The sequence below is a fragment of the Schistocerca serialis genome, chromosome 1 (genome assembly GCF_023864345.2).
Source record: "Schistocerca serialis cubense isolate TAMUIC-IGC-003099 chromosome 1, iqSchSeri2.2, whole genome shotgun sequence".
Taxonomy (NCBI): Eukaryota; Metazoa; Arthropoda; class Insecta; order Orthoptera; family Acrididae; genus Schistocerca; species Schistocerca serialis.
The window spans coordinates 1,174,239,675-1,174,255,577 of NC_064638.1; the positions used below are offsets into that span (position 1 = coordinate 1,174,239,675).

The 15,903-nt window shown below is 40.5% G+C and overlaps 1 protein-coding gene across 1 annotated transcript in view; it reads right to left on the reverse strand.

Annotated features, from left to right (window-relative positions):
• LOC126456289 (mite allergen Der f 3-like) overlaps positions 1-15,903 on the reverse strand; it is a 94,163-nt gene that overhangs the window by 60,027 nt on the left and 18,233 nt on the right. The window contains exon 3 of the mRNA XM_050092044.1: positions 13,405-13,493. Coding sequence (XP_049948001.1) covers positions 13,405-13,493 — 89 coding nt within the window. The remainder of the gene's footprint in view (positions 1-13,404; positions 13,494-15,903) is intronic.

Consider the following 15,903-nt stretch of genomic DNA (forward strand, 5'->3'; position numbering starts at 1 on the left):
CCAATGCTGGTCACACAGTGTCCTGCAACTGGTGGGCCACCTGCGGTCCTGCTTCAGTCGCTGCCAGCTTCCTACTCTCGATGTCTGCAGTTCGAGCTTGGGAGCGTGCAGCCCTCAGAAGCCTCGCCTGTGGGGGCGGACTCCTTCCTATCTACCTTTGCTTGCAAGGGCAGGCACTACTGCTGAGAACAGCCTCCTAGACGCTGGATGCACTGTTTGATTCTTCACACCTCTGTGTGCCCTGCTCGCACTTGCGCGGCTGCCTCTGGGTTGTGCAGTCACCATCATTCTTGCCGAGTTGCGTCTGTGGCCACTTCACCGACCGAGAAACGTTATCTTCAGCCAGAGAAAACAAGCTGCTCGCGGATAACGGTGTACAATTTATGCTTGGCTTCGCTGACGTAACTTTGAAAGTAATGTCAAAGAATGTGAACTCTAGAACACCTGACACAAAATGTAAAACTATCACACATATAGACTTAACTAGTGTTACGTTTCATGGGACCGCATGTGATTACCTTTGGAGGCGGAACAGTGAATCGTTATTTTGAATTTACTTTCGCATTGGCGTCTTAAAGGCATGTGCTAGTCTTGAGCTCACCTGCTTTCTGCTGATTTTCCCAGATACGATGTGCCTGTACAAAAATGTGCTGCCTTCTTACAAGACATTAATTTTGTACCATGTATACCATGTTAAGAAAATGTGTTCAAGTGCGTATATGTCATCCCACCCAGTGCACAGCAAAATGATGTCAATGGTCTAAGAAATAGGTGTGTCTCTCGTAACTGTATATATACCTACATCTAATATTTTTTACCTTATGCCCTGTTATCTGCATGTTTGCTTTTAGCATTGTACTCGAATTTGGCATGAAATAATGTGTCATCCTGCACAGTACACATAGTCTAAGATGTAAGTGCATATCTGGTAATTTTATGTCAGCTTGCATCTGTGTTTTTAAAATTTTTCAATTATTTACTTGATGTCTTACTATTTGTGCAGTCTTACTTTCAGCATTGTACTCGATAATGGCGTGAAAGCCGAAATCTAGACTGTACACAGGAAATGCACAGAAATATACAGTAAAATGACGGAGTACTCATTTAAAAACTATAAACTGGTCGTGATTAAGCATTAAAAATCATTCTCATCAAGTTGGACTCGGAATCAGTGACTTTACCGAAACCAATCAGTTCTGTATCAAACTGATTCGTCTAACAGATTCTGTTGGGATTTGTACTGGTATTGTCGGTTACACGTATGCAAACAGAATTGCAGTGATTTACTCAATACGTCGCTACATTGTTGCAAAATTGTAACAAGGTACTCAGTTGGCAGTAAAATCCTGGTTTCAAAACCTTATAATTGTGTAGTAGAATACTCTGCTACCTAGGTAGCAAAATAACCCATGACGGACGGAACTGGGAGGACATAAAAAGGTATAACAGCACTGGCAAAAAGGGCATTCCTTGCCAAGAGAAGTCTACTAGTATCAGACGTAGACCTTAATCTGAGGAACAATAATCTGAGAATGTATGTTTGGAACATAGCATTGTATGATAGTGAAACATCGACCGTGGGAAAACCGTTCAGGAAGAGAATCGAAGCATTTGAGATGTGCTAGGGAAGAAAGTTGAAAATTAGGTGGACTGGTAAGGTATGGAATGAGGACGTTCTTACGCAGAATCATCGAGGAAAGAAATATATGGAAAACACTTTCAAAAGGAAGGTACAAGCTGGTAGGAGATTTGTTAAGACATCAGAGAATAACTTCCATGGTACTAGAGGAAGCTGCCGAGGATAAAAACTGTGAAGAAAGACAGAGATTGTAATACATTCAGCAAATAATTAAGGGCGTAGGTTGCAAGTGCTACTCTGAGATGAAGAGGTTTGCGCAGGAGAGGAAATTGTGGAGAGGCCATATCGAACCAGTCAGAAGACTGATGACTAAAAAAAAAAAAAAAGTGGAATACTACACCTCTAACAAATTACAGTTATGTCGCTGTGTGTTGCATGGACACTACTAAGTAATGGTAAACGTAACATTAAAAAAAAATATTCAGTGTCAACCTCTTGCTTTAAGATTGAAGTCATTACTGCTTCTAAAAACAAAGGAATCAGTGGCATGGGGACAACATTGACCGGAAATGTTCGCTACCAGGAGACCGTTTGCAGCTATTAATAGACTTCATGTTCCCAAAGATGTCACTGGGCCACAGTTGTTCACGATTGGTGTGAAGGACATTCTGAACAGTTCGAACGAATGATCTGACCACCCACATTGCTCGAAATGAATCCCATCGAACATTTACGGAAAATAATCGAGAGGTCCCCCCCTCCCCCCTCATGAACCATGGACCTTGCCGTTGGTGGGGAGGCTTGCGTGCCTCAGCGATACAGATAGCCGTACCGTAGGTGCAACCACAACGGAGGGGTATCTGTTGAGAGGCCAGACAAACGTGTGGTTCCTGAAGAGGGGCAGCACCCTTTTCAGTAGTTGCAGGGGCAACAGTCTGGATGATTGACTGATCTGGCCTTGTAACACTAATCAAAACAGCCTTGCTGTGCTAGTACTGCGAATGGCTGAAAGCAAGGGCAAACTACAGCCGTAATTTTTCCCAAGGGCACGCAGCTTTACTGTATGGTTAAATGATGATGGCGTCCTCTTGGATAAAATATTCCGGAGGTAAAATAGTCCCCCATTCGGATCTCCGGGCGTGGACTACTCAAGAGGACGTCGTTATCAGGAGAAAGAAAACTGGCATTCTACGGATCGGAGCGTGGAATGTCAGATCCCTTAATCGGGCAGGTAGGTTAGAAAATTTAAAAAGGGAAATGGATAGGTTAAAGTTAGATGCAGTGGGAATTAGCGAAGTTCGGTGGCAGGAGGAACAAGACTTTTGGTCAGGTGAATACAGGGTTATAAATACAAAAGCAAATAGGGGTAATGCAGGAGTAGGTTGAATAATGAATAAAAAAATAGGAGTGCAGGTAAGCTACTAAAAACAGTATAGTGAACACTTTATTGTGGCCAAGATAGACACGAAGGCCACGCCTACTACAGTAGTACAAGTTTATGTGCCAACTAGCTCCGCAGATTGCGAAGAGATTGAAGAAATATATGATGAGATAAAAGAAATTATTCAGATAGTGAAGGGAGACGAAAATTTAATAGTCATGGGTGACTGGAATTAGATAGTAGGAAAAGAAAGGGAAGGAAAGGTAGTAGGTGAATATGGATTGGGTATAAGAAATGAAAGAGGAAGCCGCCTGGCAGAATTTTGCACAGAGCAGGTCTTAATCATAGCTAACACTCGGTTCAAGAATCATTAAAGAAGGTTGTATACATGGGAGAAGCCTGGAGATACTAGAAGACATCAGATTGATTATATAATGGTAAGACAGAGATTTAGGAATGAGGTTTTAAATTGTAAGACATTTCCAGGGGCAGATGTGGACTCTGACCACAATCTATTGGTTATGGTTCAAATGGCTCTGAGCACTATGGGACTTAACTTCTGAGGTCATCCGTCCCCTAGAACTTAGAACTACGTAAACCTAACTAACCTAAGGACATCACACACATCCATGCCCGAGGCAGGATTCGAACCTGCGACCGTAGCGGTCGCGCGGCTGCAGACTGTAGCGCCTAGAACCTCGGCCGGCTTATTGGTTATGAACTGTAGATTAAAACTGAAGAAACTCCAAAAAAGTGGGAATTTATGGAGGTGGGACTTGAATAAACTGACTAAACAGAGGTTGTACAAAGATTCAGGGAGAGCATAAGGGAACAATTGACAGGAATGGGGGAAAGAAATACAGAAGAAGGAGAATGGGTAGCTCTGAGGGATGACGTAGTGGAGGCAGCAGAGGATCAAGTAGGTAAAAAGACGAGGGCTAGTAGAAATCCTTGGGTAACAGAAGAATTATTGAATTTAATTGATGAAAGGAGAAAATATAAAAATGCAGTAAATGAAGCAGACATAAAGGAATACAGACATCTAAAAAATGAGATCGACAGGAAGTGAAAAATGGCTAAGCAGGGATGGCTAGAGGACAAATGTAAGGATGTAGAGGCTTATCTCATTAGGGATAAGATAGATACTGCCTACAGGAAAATTAAAGATACCTTTGAAGAAAAGAGAACCACTTGTATGAATATCAAGAACTCAGATGGAAACCCAGCTTTAAGCAAAGAAGGGAAAGCAGAAAGGTGGAAGGAGTATACAGAGGGTCTATACAAGGGCGATGTACTTGCGGACAATATTATGGAAATGGAAGAGGATGTAGATAAAGATCAAATGGGAGATATGATACTGCGTGAAGAGTTTGATAGAGCACTGAAAGACCAAAGTTGAAACAAGGCCCTGGGGGTAGACAACATTCCATTAGAACTACTGACGGCCTTGGGAGAGCCAGTCCTGACAAAACTCTATCATCTGGTGAGCAAAAAGTATGAGACAGGCGAAATTTCCTCAGACTTCAACAAGAATATCCCAAAGAAAGCAGGTGTCGACAGATGTGAAAATTACCGAACTATCAGTTTAATAAGTCACGGCTGCAAAGTACTATCGCGAATTCTTTACAGGCGAATGGAAAAACTAGTAGAAGCCAACCTCGGGGAAGATCAGTTTGGATTCCGTAGAAACACTGGAACACGTGAGGCAATACTGACCCTACGACTTATCTTAGAAGAAAGATTAAGGAAAGGCAAACCTACGTTTCTAGAATTTGTAGACTTAGAGAAAGCTTTTGACAATGTTGACTGGAATACTCTCTTTCAAATTCTAAAGGTGGCAGGGGTAAAATACAGGGAGCGAAAGGCTATTTACAATTTGTACAGCAACCAGATGGCAGTTACAAGAGTCGAGGGACATGAAAGGGAAGCAGTGGATGGGAAGGGAGTGAGACAGGGTTGTAGCCTATCCTAGATGTTATTCAATCTGTATATTGAGCAAGCAGTAAAGGAAACAAAAGAAAAATTCGGAGTAAGTATTAATATCCATGGAAAAGAAACAAAAACTTTGAGGTAATTCTGTTAGAGACAGCAAAGGACTTGGAAGAGCAGTTGAACGGAATGGACAGTGTCTTGAAAGGATATAAGATGAACATCAACAAAAGCAAAACGAGGTTAATGGAATGCAGTCGAAGTAAGTCAGGCGATGTTGAGGGAATTAGATTAGGAAATGAGACACTTAAAGTAATAAAGGAGTTTTGCCATTTGGGAAGCAAAATAGCTGATGATGGTCGAAGTAGAGAGAATATAAAATGTAGGCTGGCAATGGCAAGGAAAGCGTTTCTGAAGAAGAGAAATTTGTTAACATCGAGTATAGATTTAGTGCCAGGAAGTATTTTCTAAAAGTATTTGTATGGATGTGAAACTTGGACGATAAACAGTGTAAAAAAAGAAGAGAATAGAAGCTTTCGAAACGTGGTGCTACAGAAAGAACGCTGAAGATTAGATGGGTATATCACGTAACTAATGAGGAGGTTCTGAAGAGAATTGGGGGGAAGAAATTTGTGTCACAAGTTGACTAGAAGAAGGGATCGGTTGGTAGGACATGTTCTGAGGCATTAAGAGATCACCAATTTAGTACTGGAGGACAGCGTGGAGGGTAAAAATCGTAGAGGGAAACCAAGAGATGAATAAACTAAGCAGATTCAGAAGGATGTAGGTTGCAGTAGGTACTGGGAGATGAAGCAGCTTGCACAGGATATAGTAGCAAGGAGAGCTGCATCAAACCAGTCAGGACTGAAGAACACAACAACAACAGCAACAATCGAGAGGTCAGTTCATGCCCAAAACCCTGCACTGGGAACACTTTTACAATTATGGAGAGCTACAGGGGCAACATGGCTCAATATTTCTGCAGGAAATTTCCAATGACATGTTGAGACTAAGTCGCGACGAGTTCCTGAATTATGCCGTGCAAAAGGTGACCCGACACAATGTTAGGAGGTATCCTATGACTGGTCACCTCAGTGTATGTGTCCATAATAATTGCTCATTTAGTTTATTGCTACAGTTGTTGCAACAACAACTGTACCGAGTTTAGATCACTTCCTTAACCTGATCAATAGTAGAGCTCTTAGCTATAAACGTGTACTGTATATGTTAGAAGGAGAACGAGTTGTAGTATATAGCACAGTTGATACAAAACTGCATGTATTACACAGCTAAATATTTCTATGTGAGCTCTGATTTCACTTTAAGTATCTCTGTATCACGCTGCTATCTCGCAGTACTATACTGAACGAAGTGTATGCTCTCTGTGCACATCTAGAAGTGAACCGGTCATCTCGGCTCGTCAGAAACGCAGCTGTCTGCGTGTGTGTACAGTTTCGTCAGCCAGGTGCGTCTCGCAAGACGGTGTCAGGTACGTGCAGGGTCTCTTGGCGCCGAGGCCTGCTCGCGGTCGCTTTATGGTTTCAAAAACGTTAAATACGTCTCTGTTAATGTTACAGACACACACACACACACACACACACACATATATATGGTGCAAGCTCTTTACGCTGGCTGCGTTTTTTTAAGGAATAAATAAAAAGCTGTAGTGTGCTAATACATGTCAGCTATTAATCTTATTACCTGAGACATACTGAGTCTAGTCTTTGTCTAAAATGATGATACAGGCTGAAGCAATAAATTAGAACTTGTACCAGCAATGGGATTAGGATCAGGATCTTCTGCTTACTATCCAGATGCCCTAACCACTGCACCACACTGGCAATGAAGTTACCGGAGCTGCAGAGATTTTCCTAGTCACAGAAACATTAACTGTATACGATTGATACATCACCTACACCTAAGGTACAGGTAGATTAATCCCATTCGCCCATTGCTAAGGTGCTGTCCCAGTATTGGAGAGGTTCTGCAGTACTGATGTCTGATGTGCGTTTAGAAGGGGAACAGCAATGGGCTGAGGCATGAATTCGAATTTGTATTGGGGGGGGGGGGGGGGAAGGTGGGAGACGTACTAGTGTAATCCATGCAGCTGCACACTCTGCGGTGCCAGTGTACTGCAATGGTTGGTGGATCTAAGCAGTAAGCAGAAGACGTGGGTTCGGATCAGACAGCTGGTTCAAATTTTAGTTCATTGCTTCAGCCTACATCATTATCGTAAATGTCAGCTATTGCACTTTTTTTTGTTCTGTTCAAAAGTTTTAAGATTCTTGCTTTCACGTGGGAGAATTTCGGGTAAGCTGGTGTGGTAGGGGGAGGGGCTGAGCAGTGGCTACGGGCTCCTTGGTACACGGTAGGTGTATGGGATCGCTCGAGGTGACCATAGCACTCCTGCCCTCCAGGGAGGTTTGGAGTGCGTGGACAGCTACTGGAGGCGCCAGTAGCTGTGGTGGTGGGGATGGCGGGATGCGGTGGAGGCAGTGTGATACTTGTTTAAAGTAACGATAGAGTTGTACTCGACCTATCCTATTACATGTAGCAGTAATTGCTAAGTCTCGTATTTGCAATAATCTACATGTGTCTTTGGAAACAAATCTCAAAGTTATAAAGTTTGAAAGTAGTACAACAAAACACATCTTTAATTGTTTTAAGACGCCAACTGTCCAAAAAATTTTAGATTTTCCCACCGTTTTACACCAGGTTATGTTCACTGTGGCAATAAAACGCTACAATAATACGGGATGTTTCAAAATTCTCTCTGCAGTGCCGTATGATTGTTAACCGCGCGTGCCGTATGCTGCAGTGAATATACCGAAATGAAACCCAGTGAAATACAAGTTATTAATTTATTGAATATTCATTTTTACTTACAAATTTTCACATTAAATGTTGAAAGTGTCCCTCCTGTTGTTGAATACACAATTCAATTCGTCTAATCATATTTCCAAACACAAGCTGTAACATTCCTTCTGTAACAGAAGTAGTGAAAGTGGATATTGCAGTTTTCACTTCAACGATGGATTATGGACGGTTTTTATAGACAGTTGCTTTCGCTGCAACCCAGAAGAAAAAAACCAGGTGGTGTTAGGTCATGTGGTCGTGGAGACCAAAGTCTCTGTGATATTACGCGATCACCAAAAACTTCAGCAAGCAGCGACATTGAAACGCGAGCTGTATGCGCGATTGCACCATCTTGTCGAAAATAACCGTTCAGTATTTCACTTAACACAAGATCTCCTATGAATATCACTGCAGTAACGTTGTGCGTTTATTGTTTCGTTGAAAAATATGGGACCCACAATCCGACGTCTAGAAATTGCAATCGAAACTCCCATTTATACAGAATGAAGTGGTTCCTCATGAATACACGATGGATCTGCGGTACTGCACATACTAGAATTTTGCGAGTTCATGTACCCGGATAAATGAAACCACGCCTCATCAGTGAAAAACTTTTCATTAAGAATATCGCTTCCATTTTGTTGGACGAAATTTTTGAACCATTGACAATAGTGCAGTCTCTTGCCATGGTCAGTATTTTTCAGTTCTTGCACGACTGTCACTTTGTATGGGAAAAGTTCTAACCCTAACACCGATTTTCTGGGCTAGTTTTCTTACTGACTTCTTCTGACTCATGGACATTTTATCAGAAACATCGAATAGTTTATCCTCAGACAAAACACTAGGACGACCACTTCTCGGTGCATCTGTCACTGAACCCGTACTTAGAAATTTGTAAATCAAATGTCGCACAGTATCGCGATGTGGGAGTGTTGTCTCCGGGAAAACTGAGTTAAATGTTTGACGAACTGAAACTGTGTGTTTACCGCCAGCTCTGAACACTTGTTCGAATAAAAACACACGTTCTTCAATGGTTAGCATTTTAACAGTGACAAAAACGAAACAAACGAACAAAGGAACTAAACTTGAACGTTCGCGTCTACACGTAACGACACACGGCAACGACGGTGGCTGAGATAAACGAAACAGTGGAATGTTGGGAGAATCCACTTCCCTTCAAGTAACCCAGGCAGGCATACAATTATACGGCACGAGCTGCTAACAATCATACGGCACTGCGGAGAGACTTTTTGAACACCTCGCAGTTTTGACAAGCAAAGTATTAGGCATTTTTTGAATTTCCCGTAATTTTCCATACTAGGCGATAAGTAATAGTGGTAAGGACACCAGCGGAGTGCTAATTGCGTAACAATTTATAGCAAAATAAGCACAGCGCCTGCGATGCCTTGTGTGTGAGTTGTAGCTTGGTTTTTAAAGTGTTGCTTTTATGTACGACACATGGCTATTGCTGTAAAACATTTTGTTTTAAAAACAAGTATATTTAGTTATTGTCACCACCAATATAATCCGCTCGTCTATCCCTGTAAAGTTCCATGTGGATTTTTCATTGATGTAAGCAGTGCTGGAAGGCTTCCCATGGGAGCTCCTTGGCGATTCGTGCTGCTTTACCTTTCATTGATTCAACAGGCTGAAACCTTGTTCCTTTTAATGCAAATTTGACTTGTAGAATACGCAAAAGTCATATGGCGCTCGGTCAGGCGAACAAGGTGGTTGGTCCAACACTGCGGTCCTGTACTTCGCTAGAAACCTCTTAACAGACAATGCGGTATGAGTCGGGGCACTGTCTAGATGCAGAGCCCATAGTTCTTTTCTTATTTTCTTACAGAGTTGAGCAAGAGCCGCAAAGTAGTAATCTTGGTTAATAGTTTGACCTTCAGGAACCCAGTGAAGACAAACAATTCTATGAATATCGAAAAAAAATCATTATCGCCTCAAATCCTGGTTTGCTCACTGGAGCTTTTTTCGTTCTCGGTGAAGTTGGGCGCTTCCAGCGCACGGGTTGACGATTAGATTCTGGATCATAAGTGAAAAAGCAAAATTCGTCACATGTTACCACCACGCTTTCCAGGAAATTAGGATCATTTTCGGTGACATTAAAAGTGTCAGTACAAACGTTTTCGCGAGTTTCGTTTTGTTCGATCGTGACAATTTTCGGAACCAATTTCGCACACACTTTTCTCACTGGTTATGTAAAAGTTGACTTACACATTCTTCGTCAATTCCTAACGTTGCAGCGATCGATTGAATCCTCAATCGACGGTCGTACCAAATCAGATTACCTACATTTTCGATATTTCCATCCGTTTTTGATGTTGAAGGGCGTCCCGGGCGTGAATCATCCGCAACGTCTTGTCGCCCCTTTCGCTTGAACGACACAGAAACTCGTGTACTTGATAAGTAGTTTGCGTCATACTCTTCTTCTAGTAAATGATAGGTTTCAGTAGCAGCTTTTCCAAGTTTCACGTGAAGCTTCACGGTAATTCGTTGCTCTATTACACACTTATTATTTTTCCGGGAATACAAAATAACCACACCGATATGTTTACAGACACCAGAGGTATCGCATTCGACTGACAAGGCGGTTTCTGAATGCAAAAACACTGCATGTTGTTAAATTCCACCAATATAGGGAGAAATGATAATTGCGATAAAATAAATCATAGCTTGCATGCTAACATTCAAGTATTCACTTTTTTCATGTCTTATTAGAGAGTGAAATGGCAGAGAGATGGTCTCAAAGTGGTGTTATGCAACCCCGGCTAAATGCTTTAAGTGTGAATTGCAGAGTAAGCATGTACACACAGATAATTTGGTTCTAATTTATAAAACGACCTTTTAGCAACGAAACATCTACATGATGATGACTCTGAGGTACTGGAAGACGAAAGTAAAGCATTTCTTAGTTATGTAAATGTCACACAGATCAGGTCCAGCAGCCTGCTAAAATAACAATAATGCTGGGAAACAGAAAACGTGGTGCCAGTAACATCATGACGCTTTCCGGAACTATGGCATCAATTCGTAAATTTAACTGCACCTGCTGCTTCGCTCGTGTAGATTGTATGCCCTGCGGATGTTTCTTTTTGTTTTTATTTAATCGAATTTTTATGTTGTTCACAAACTGCAACACCTTTTAATCCTTTCACGATAATTACCGCTATATAAGCATGGTCTTTTCCGAATGTACTTCTGACCAAAAAGCCATTCTGGCAGCAGGAGTCCAGAGTTTTTGTTATTCATGTCTTTTGCGTTCTTGTGGGTCCATAGCAACTTTCATCTGCTAATAAATATTTCTTTATATATAACGGAGAAGTGAAAACCCATTTTCATGAATTTAGTTTTAAAATTATTTTAATTGAACGAAATATTTCGTAAAAATTTCCATGCCCTATTGCACTCTCTAGGGAGTTGAATTTCCAGAAATACTGAAACACATAGTTTATTTCTAACCGAGAAGTCAAATATCGGTTGTCATAAATGCAGTCTTGGGAGAGCCAGCCCTGACAAAACTCTACCATCTGGTGAGCAAGCTGTATGAGACAGGCGAAATACCCTCAGACTTCAAGAAGAAAATAATAATTGAATCCCAAAGAAAGCAGGTGTTGACAGATGTGAAAATTACCGAAATATCAGTTAAATAAGTCACAGCTGCAAAATACTAACGCGAATTCTTTACAGGCGAATGGTAAAACTGGTAGAAGACGACCTCGGGGAAGATCAATTTGGATTCCGTAGAAATGTTGGAAGACGTGCGGCAGTACTGCCCCTACGACTTATCTTAGAAGAAAGATTAAGGAAAGACAAACCTCCGCGTCTAGCATTTGTAGACTTAGAGAAAACTTTTGACAATATTGACTGGAATACTCTCTTTCAAATTCTGAAGGTGGCAGGGGTAAAATACAGGGAGCGAAAGGCTATTTACAATTTGTACAGAAACCAGATGACGGTTATAAGAGACGAGGGGCATGAAAGGGAAGCAGAGGTAGGGAAGGGAATGAGACAGGGTTGTAGCCTATCCCCAATGTTATTCAATCTATATATTGAGCAAGGAGTGAAGGAAACAAAAGAAAAATTTGGAGTAGGAATTATAATCCATGGAGAAGAAATAAAAACTTTGAGGTTCACCGATGACGTTGTAATACTGTCAGAGACAGCAAAAGACCTGGAAGAGCAGTTGAGCGGTATGGACAGTATCTTGAAAAGAGGATATAAAATGAACATCAACAAAAGCAAATCGAGTATAATGGAATGTAGTCGAATTAAATCAGGTGATGCTGAGGGAATTAGATTAGGAAATGAGATACTTAAAGTAGTAAATGAGTTTTGCCATTTGGGGAGCAAAATAACTGATAATGGTCGAAGTAGAGAGGATATAAAATGTAGACTGGCAATGGCAAGGAAAGCTTTTCTGAAGAAGAGAAATTTGTTAACATCGAGTACAAATTTCAGTGTCAGAAAGTGTCTTCTGAAAGTATTTGTATGGAGTGTTGCCTTGTATGGAAGTGAAACATGGACGATAAATAGTTCAGAGAAGAAGAGAATAGAAGCTTTCGAAATGTGATGCTGTGGAAGAATGCCGAAGATTAGTGGGTAGATCACGTAACTAATGAGGAGGTAGTAAAGAGAATTGGGGAGAATAGAAATTTGTGGCACAACTTGACTAGAGGAAGGGTTCGGTTGGTAGGAAATGTTCTGAGGCATCAAGGGATCACCAATTTAGTATTTTAGGGCAGCGTGGAGGGTGAAAATCGTAGAGGGAGACCAAGAGATGAATACACTAAGCGGATTCAGAAGGATGTCGGTTGCAGTAGGTACTGGGAGATGAAGGAGCTTGCACAGGATAGAGTAGCATCAAACCAGTCTCTGAAGTGAAGACAACAACAACACAGATGCAGCCTTAAAAATCTTTTAGTAGTTCTTTAGTAATTATTTATTTTTTGCCACCCCCCTCCCCCCCCCCCCCCCCCAGTAGTGGTTGAATTTCCAAAAATGTTGAAACAAGGTATTTTTTTATTTTCTTACTGAGAAACCAAATACCAGTTTTCGGAGTTCTAGCTTCAAAATTCCCTTAATAGCGATATACTTTGGTAAAACCTTCCATTCTCTGTCCTTTTCGGTTTGGGATGGGTGATGATGAGTCAGTGACTCAGTGTGATCATAATTCACCCCCTTACGTCTTCAATTTCCGAAAAACACTGAAAAACGTTTTTTTTGTTTGTAACCGAGAAGTCAAATGCCAACGTTCATAAATGTAGCTTTAAAAATACTTTAGTCGTTGTTTAATAAAGATACCTTTTCAAAAAAATCTTTCAGCCTCTATTTCATCCCCATAGGATTAAATTTCCAAAAATGCTGAAACACGTATTTCCTTATTTCTGACAGAAAAAGCGGAGATAATTTTCATAGGTCTACCTTCAAATTTACCTTAATATCGACTTTTTCAAAGAAAAACTTTATTTCTTATTTTACCTCCTTAGGGTTGGAATTTCGAAAAGCCCCTTTTTAAACGACGCCTACAGTATAGTATTCACACCTACTGCAAATTTGAAGTTTCTATCCTTAGAGGTTTGGGCTGGGTGATGTAGACTCAGTCAGTCAATTAGTCAGGCCATCGCCTTTTATATATAGAGCTACTCACACTTCGATGCAATGGGCTGCAGTGAGTGCCCACTGCTCGTTCACGATGGAAGCACCACACATGTGACTTCCACTCCTCTGCAGCGACACCTGAAACACAAAGCGTTGCCGCCTCTGAGTTGTTTCAAACACCCGAAAAAGCGACGAACAGATAACATCTGTATCCGCAAGCCATGTTACAGTGTGTGGCGCAGAGAACGTCCTCTATAAACATGAGTTCCCCACTTCTCTGTTCCATTCACAAATGGTGCGTGGGAGGAACGACTGTCTATAAACAACCGTATGAACTCTGATTTCTCTAATTTTTGCCCCGCGGTCACTTCGTGAGTCGCATCTGGGAGAAATGTATCCTCTCGGAATTTCAGCAGTAAATCTCTCCATGCAGTTTCTGCAACTGGAAGTTATTGTGCATCCCTGTGACACTTTTTAACTTACTAAACGATCATACGACGAAACCTACCCAATTTCGATGTATCTTCTCTATCCTATTACCAGGTTTGCCAACAGTCATATATTGTAACGGATTTCAAACATTTGACGGTTGAAAAATTATTCCACATGGACCTTGTTTGGGAAGCTAATCTCTCGTATGCATTGTTTTATTCGCGTATCTGTGCCATTTACGCTTTAAACAAAGTGAATCGTAAAACGTTTCGTTTACATTTGCTTGTTCGTTCCTTGCACAGGAACACAGTGGATGGAATTGAAGACGCCGATGAATCAGTGTCCAGTTTATATCTAAACCTAAAAAATGTTTTCAGTCATTTGACCTTTCCTCTGCCAATCTGACTTCATATTCATGAGATAAAGCCAATGTGAACTTTGATACTAGAATGAATCTTTATTACACATTGTTGCTAAATGATGATAACGGAAAACTAAAAGCTATTTACAAGCTCACATGATCCATAACTGCTATAAACATGCTTATGATATCTTTATGTAGACATAGAAAACATTATTTCGAAAACTAATCGTTATTTTTAATGCTCAGAGAAACGGAGGGGTGAACTGATTTTGCGTTTGATGTTGAATTACAGTACTCCAAATTATTAAGAAATATATCAAGAACATGATTTCTATCGGGAAATTGTTAAATTATTGTGACGCACTTTTAAGTTACTGTATTTTACAAGTTAGAGGCACCCAACTTGGTTTAAAAATTGTTTTAAAACTCATGAGTCTTTAGAATAAGTCATTCTCAAGATCTCTCTTCTTCTCTCTCAGTAATACTTATTAATTCTGAAATTAGAGGAATATAACTTAATAATTACAGAAACATTGGAAGCTATGTGGAGTAACTTAAAGGAAATAACTCTTAGTAGATTTAAAGATACTACTGCAAATATGCAAGGAAAACTACTACTTGAAAACATTTTCCTGAGAAACAGAGGAGAACTATGGGTAATCTCATGAGTTTTTATGAAACTGGTTTGAACGATATGGAAAAAAAATCATTTGTTTCCAGGGATGGCAACGTTTTTGCATTTGTATGTATACTGAAAGTGACTCATGGAAGCACTGACTTTTCCATGTCTATTGAAGCAGGTAAACTTTTTAGCTTTGTAAAAATTTTAATTTTGATGATCTTCATGAAGAATGGTCTAAATGTAAGTCCAGTCTGAGTAAAATTTGTGATCTGAACTTTGAAAACGTAGAAATGAAATGGGTTTGTGTTTTTACAAGTTTCCAACGCTAGAGCTGCCAAATATCTATGTGTTATTTTGAAATATAGTTAAAGTGCTCACGAATTTTTTAGAACTGTTAAAATGACCAGAAAGTGTTGACTAAATCGAAAAAAAATGAGTAAAACCAGCTGATTGGGGTAAAATTTTTTAATTATCAGTGGTGTCCCTTATCAGTGTACTGTAGTAGTTGGGAAGGCCATTTATTGAATCAACCCTTTAAGGACCCCATACTGCTGGGTAATATCCCAGAAACGGTTGAACAAGTGTTGTAACCCGTTTCTATCTAGGGTGAATCACAGTTCTTAAATATTCTCCAACTGAGTCTAAGCCTGGCATCAGATTTTCTTGCAGTTTCATTTATGCTGTTCCTCAAATTTAGGTCGCTCCAGATGGTTACTCCTCGGTTGTAATGTATCCAGTGGTTTGTTGGCATAGGGTAATCGAACAGTAACGGGTCTCTTCGCCTATTTATACACAGTACGTCACATTTATTTACGTTTAGCGTCAGTAAATAGTCCCAGTGGTGACTGTCAATCCTCTGGTGTTATTACTGTGCTCTAGAAATCAAAACTTCTGTGAACAACTTCATGTTGGTTCCACTGGTTAGCATTACATCGTTTACGTATACTGTAAACAGTAACGGACGTATAACACATCACTAGAGTAAACCGAATTACTTTCATATTTAATTACCTGACATTATCAAAAAGAGAGCAATCTCCATATCGAGCTAAAAAAGCTTCCAAAATAAAACTTTTATAGCCCAGCTCGCAGTTGATACTTATCCTGATTGCTAGCTTCAGCAAAGTTAT